Source organism: Macaca nemestrina, chromosome 12, assembly GCF_043159975.1.
Source record: "Macaca nemestrina isolate mMacNem1 chromosome 12, mMacNem.hap1, whole genome shotgun sequence".
Taxonomy (NCBI): domain Eukaryota; kingdom Metazoa; phylum Chordata; class Mammalia; order Primates; family Cercopithecidae; genus Macaca; species Macaca nemestrina.
The window spans coordinates 47,567,726-47,572,776 of NC_092136.1; the positions used below are offsets into that span (position 1 = coordinate 47,567,726).

Sequence of the window (5,051 nt, forward strand, 5' to 3'; positions counted from 1 at the left end):
AGTTTGTATGGAAACCTCTGTTCTTCTTTCATACTCGTATTTCATTGATTTGTGCTGTATTCTGATAAATCAGGTAATTATTTTGACAAGCCTAATTGGAAAAACCAGGACAAGAAACAGATCCAATTGGTTCTCGTGAGGCTGATGACTCAGTACCTTTGAGCCCAGGTGTACTAGAGCATAAGTGAATGACCACAAAGGCTCAGCATTTGCTCAGCATTAATCAATATATTCTCTTCATGAAGTGGAAAGGATTGGATATAGAGATAGAATGTATTAGTGAGAAACTTATTTGAAAGACCTATTTGCTTTTATTTAGAATTAGCACAGTGCTTGATGAATTAGGTTTGAATGTTTGTTGAATTCATGCCTAAAAAGTAATCATGGGCGGGGCGCGGTGGCTCACGCCTGTAATCCCAGCACTTTGGGAGGCCAAGGCAGGCAGATCATGAGGTCAAGAGATTGAGACCATCCTGGTCAACATGGTGAAACCCACGTCTCTACTGAAAATACAAAAAAGTAGTTGGACGTGGTGGCAGGCACCTGTAATCCCAGCTACTTGGGAGGCTGAGGCAGGAGAATCGCTTGAATGCAGGAGGTAGAAGTTGCAGTGAGCCAAGATCATGTCATTGCACTCCAGCCTGGGCAATATAAATAAATAAATAAATAAACAAATAAACAAATAAATGCATGCACAAAACTCCGTCTCAAAAAAAAAATTCATGAACAGTAGCTCCCAAAAAGTACCATGTGAGAGTTTCATATCATTTCTTAGTTTCTGGAGAACACTCCTGGATGTCCTGCATGCTCTTCCTTGACATGTAACCGAGAGGAAATATCACTGGCCTTGGAGAGAAGGCAGCTCATGAGAAGACTCCCACATCCCCTCCATTCTTCTTCCCAGAGGCAGTGAGCAGACCTGCAATGAAAGGGAACAGCTGTTCTCAGAACGACCAACTGCAGAGGACACTCTGTTGAATGGGAGGTGCCTGTAGGAGTTCCAGTGAGACCTGGTGACTGAGCCAGCCTTTGCAAGATTCTGGATGACCATGAGATTTTCAGGTGGAAGCTGCTTGAGAAAAATAGTTGCCAACACTCTTCTAAATTCCACACCTAGTCTGTTGCACCAGAAATTCAAAGACATGTTCTCTGCTCTTAAAGACCCCAGGCTGCGGTTGAAGAGAAAGATGTGAGGACAAATATTTGAAGTACACTGTTTTAAGTGCTGTAGTGGAGCAATGTGTGAGGCCAAATGAGTTCAGAATGGGCTTCAGGGACAGAATCTAAGCCTTCATGGAGTTGAAGTTTTCTTCTATCAAAAGAAAAAGAACGTCACTAACATCAAAATAAGCAGAATCCCAGGTGAGAACCAACATTATTTGAGTCAATTGCCAGGTGAAAATTCTCTACAGAATTCCTCACGACAGACATCTTTAGCCAAAATGGTGCAATTGATATCACAGACTTCCAGAGTGGACTCTCTCAATAGCCCTCAGTCTGAACTAAAGACATCACGGCAAAGCTCCTGGCCCAGAGCACTGGCTGCAAACACTGCTTTCTGCTTCCTCTTGCCTGTAGGAAACCCTCACCTACAGCTACGTCCTACTACAGCATTTGGAAATCGAGGGTGGACAGATAGGATTCAGCATCAGCAAAATGCTGGGCCTGGAAGAGCAATGGATCTGGACTCAGGGGACCTGAGTTCAACATTGTGAACAGTGTGATAAGAGCCACCAATAAATATGGTTTGAAAAATGAAAAGTATAGACCTCTTTATTACTTTCATAACTGCTTTGTACTGCCTCCTGCATACTCAAATTGCATGTGTCAGCTCCCCTCAGTGAGGGCCAATCTGAGGGGCAGCCTCACTGTCTGTGAGCAGCACACAGCCCGCAGTGATGTCACATCTTCTCTTGGTGGTCTCTTCTGTCTGCTTGAGTTATCTGTGCAAGGGTTAAACACTGGTGGAGTATAGTCCTGAATTTTGTACTGATCCCGTTTTTATAATTAAATGTTTTAAATTGTGGTAAAGTTTACATAACATACATTTTATAACTTTAACCGTTTTAATTGTCCAATTCTGTGTAGGTAAGTACATTCACAATAAGTCGTAACCGTTACCACTGTCCCTTTTAAGCACTTTTCATTATTCCACACAGAAATCCTGTGCTCATTTAATAATGGCTACACATTCCCTCCATCTTCCAGCACCAGGATCCTCCTAATTTATTTTCTGTGTTCAAGAATTTCCTAGTTTGGATACCTCATAGAATTTGAACTTACAATATTGTTTGGCATCTGGCTAATTTTCCTTAGCACAATGTTTCCAGGTGCATCTATGTCACAGCATGTATCAGAATTCTGTACCAACTGTAAGTTATTATCCAGATCCCATAATTGAGATTGGCATGGAGAAGTCAGATGTTTTCAGTTTTGCTTCTCATGTAAACAGCCATAAAACTAACTGAAAATTACTGTCAAAACAATTTATACAAAACCTGGAAGTATGAAGAATTCTCCTACAACTGAAAGAATCTATAAGTGAATAATAAATGGTTTTCAAGATAATTTCCACTTTAAAATCAATATTGAGGTTTCCAGTGGCCAAAATGAAACTGGTCGGACATATTTATAGGCTCCTCACGGGTCCACTAGTCCAGGAAGAGCTAAATAAGAACTTGCCAGTTCTCAAGGGGAAGGGGCCACAGTTGTTTTTACTAGAAACCAAGGCCAACATGTCACCATGCTGTGGACAAATGACAGGAGAGGACTTTTCATAAAACCAATTTGTGGGAGTGTTTTTATGAAGAGAGAGTCTGTCTCTAAGGACATTATTTTGCTTTATATCTGAGAATTCAATGGAATTTAGAGGTAGCAGAACTCACTTATTCAGAATCAAGCTTCTAACTGCAGTAATGCCTCTAGTTATCGAAGAGAACATGACTTTCAGGGGAACATAATCTGAGAGATTAATAAGGAATCCTCTTTTTTGATACTATCAGGTAGAAAAGAAACATAAAGAAGAGTTTTAGGATTGTGGACAGGAACTCCTTTTATTACAATGAAAATTTCAGGAAAAGTATTCAGTAAGAAAGATTTGGTGTAAGATAACAGGGAAAATGTGTTGGTAACATCAAGGAGACTCTAAACATTGTACTGTCAGACTAATGCTTTCCATGGGTGAAAACTGCAACTGTCAGGTTAGATAAACATCTATTCGAAGACCTTGAGGAACTGCTGAAACATTTCTGAGGCAGAAGGCTAAGAAAAATGCATATAATTGTCAAGAGTGGCAGGGCAGCCTTGCTCTCAAAGTCTCATGGAGGGCAGAGGCTCTTCCTCACTGCTCCAATCTGCTTACCGACAGCTCCAGGGTTTCCTCAGGAAGCCGCCCTCCACCTTCATCCACCTCAGGCGTGTCCTGCAGAGCCCTCTGGAGAACCAGCTTCAGGTTCTGCCTATTTTGACGCTGCCTAAAGGAGCCCACGAAGAAGTAAATGATGGGGTTGGCACTACTGTTTAGAGAGGACAGGAAAACAGAAATTAGATGAACATGACAAAATAAGACTTTCCAATCCAGGTGGATCCTGGAAAACAGGGCCCACTGAATGCCAAAGGGCAGGCCACAGAGGAGGAAGACCAGCACTGTGAGCAGGATGGTCACGTACAGCCTGGTCAGCGGCATCTTCCGGGATCCACAGAGAATCCTGACCAGCAGGACCAGGCTGGACCCACAGAGAACCACACATAAAAAAATCAGCCACGCAATGGTAATGAAATCTGATGTTTCACACCAAACAGAATCAGCACCACTAAACAGGAAGTCACAGAACATCCACTCCAGGATGCTCCGCAGCAGGGACAGGACCCAGAGCAGGACACACACGACCACTGACAGGTGTCTGGGGCGGCGGCAGCGGTACCACACGGGCCACAGGACGCACAGGCAGCGCTCAGTGCTGATGGCGCTCAGCTTGCTCAGGCCTATAAAGTAGGGAAAGGTCATCACAGGATTGACGATTTTGGAGATGGGATGGCGGATACTGATGAGGCGTAACGGCGAACGTACAATGTGGCCGCTGAGGAAGAGGAAGTCTGCCGCGGCCAGGTTGAGGATGTAGGTGGAGACAGCGTTCCTGCGCATGCGGAATCCCAGGAGCCAGAGCACAACCGCGTTTCCTGTCAGCCCCACGAGGGAAATGATGCACGTCAGCACCGTGAGGCTCAGGGTCTGCTTGTAGCAAGGAGTCTCCTCGCGTCCATTGATTGGTGTCTGTGATGTACCCAGGGCTGGGATGGTTGGATCCATGCTCAGAAACCCTAGTCTGGTGCCCCTGGAAACAGAAACCAGATGTGATCACCAGCTGTGTGATCTCTGATTCTCCCCACCACCCTGCCATGTGGTATTTTTACTGTCCTCATTTAAAGAGGAGAGATCAGAGACTCGCAGAGAATAAGTCACTTATCAAAAGGTGGGGGTCCTCAAATCCAGTTTGAAATCCAGTTCTTGCTGACTCTGAAGCCTGACCTCTCTCTACTGCCACACAAGTTCTGTGCTGACATGGGAATAACATTAGGATCAAAACACCCCCAACTCATCCGGCCAGGGCTGTGGACCCGATCATTACTGTATCCTGGGCCTGACATTTTCTCTCAGGTGGAGGAATTCAGATACACAAAGAGGTGGTTGTGACACCCTCATGACCAGTACTGCTCATCCATGGTCAGGAAAGAAGAACATGCATTATGAATCAGAGGAAAATGTGACCTTCGCTATGATAAGTGTGAAAATGGCTGGGCCTGGTGAGTGAGAAATAACTCAGTGTGTCAGTCATTGCAGACAGGACCACATTTTACATTTTATACCCCCAGTGCCTATTTCCATGAGCCGCACACTATGCTCTTCATAAATATTCATTCGATGGAGGGATGCATGCATGAGGAGCCTAATGGTAATGGTAGATTTAGATGAAGTGGAAAATAAAAATGAAAGCACAATATAAAACATTAAAACACACACATATAATTAGATGAAGAAAATTTCATTCATC

General features: G+C 44.0%; 1 protein-coding gene across 1 annotated transcript; it reads right to left on the reverse strand.

Moving 5' to 3' along the window:
- Positions 1 to 3,142: 3,142 nt before the first annotated feature.
- On the reverse strand, positions 3,143 to 4,309 carry LOC105486975 (mas-related G-protein coupled receptor member X3). Its single transcript, XM_011750186.3, has 2 exons — positions 3,362 to 4,309; positions 3,143 to 3,261 (listed from the first exon to the last, which is right to left on the reverse strand). The coding sequence occupies exons 1-2, from the start codon at positions 4,307 to 4,309 to the stop codon at positions 3,214 to 3,216; spliced, it is 996 nt and encodes a 331-aa protein (XP_011748488.2). The 3' UTR covers positions 3,143 to 3,213.
- Between the last annotated feature and the right edge of the window lie 742 nt (positions 4,310 to 5,051).

What these genes read in the sequence shown, in the direction of transcription:
- LOC105486975 (XM_011750186.3), bottom strand. Translation starts at nt 4,309, where the DNA reads ATGGATCCAACCATCCCAGCCCTGGGTACATCACAGACACCAATCAAT. An exon ending in AGGAAACCCTGGAGCTGTCG is followed by an intron (nt 3,262 to 3,361) that starts GTAAGCAGATTG and finishes CATTTTTCTTAG; the next exon opens with CCTTCTGCCTCAGAAATGTT.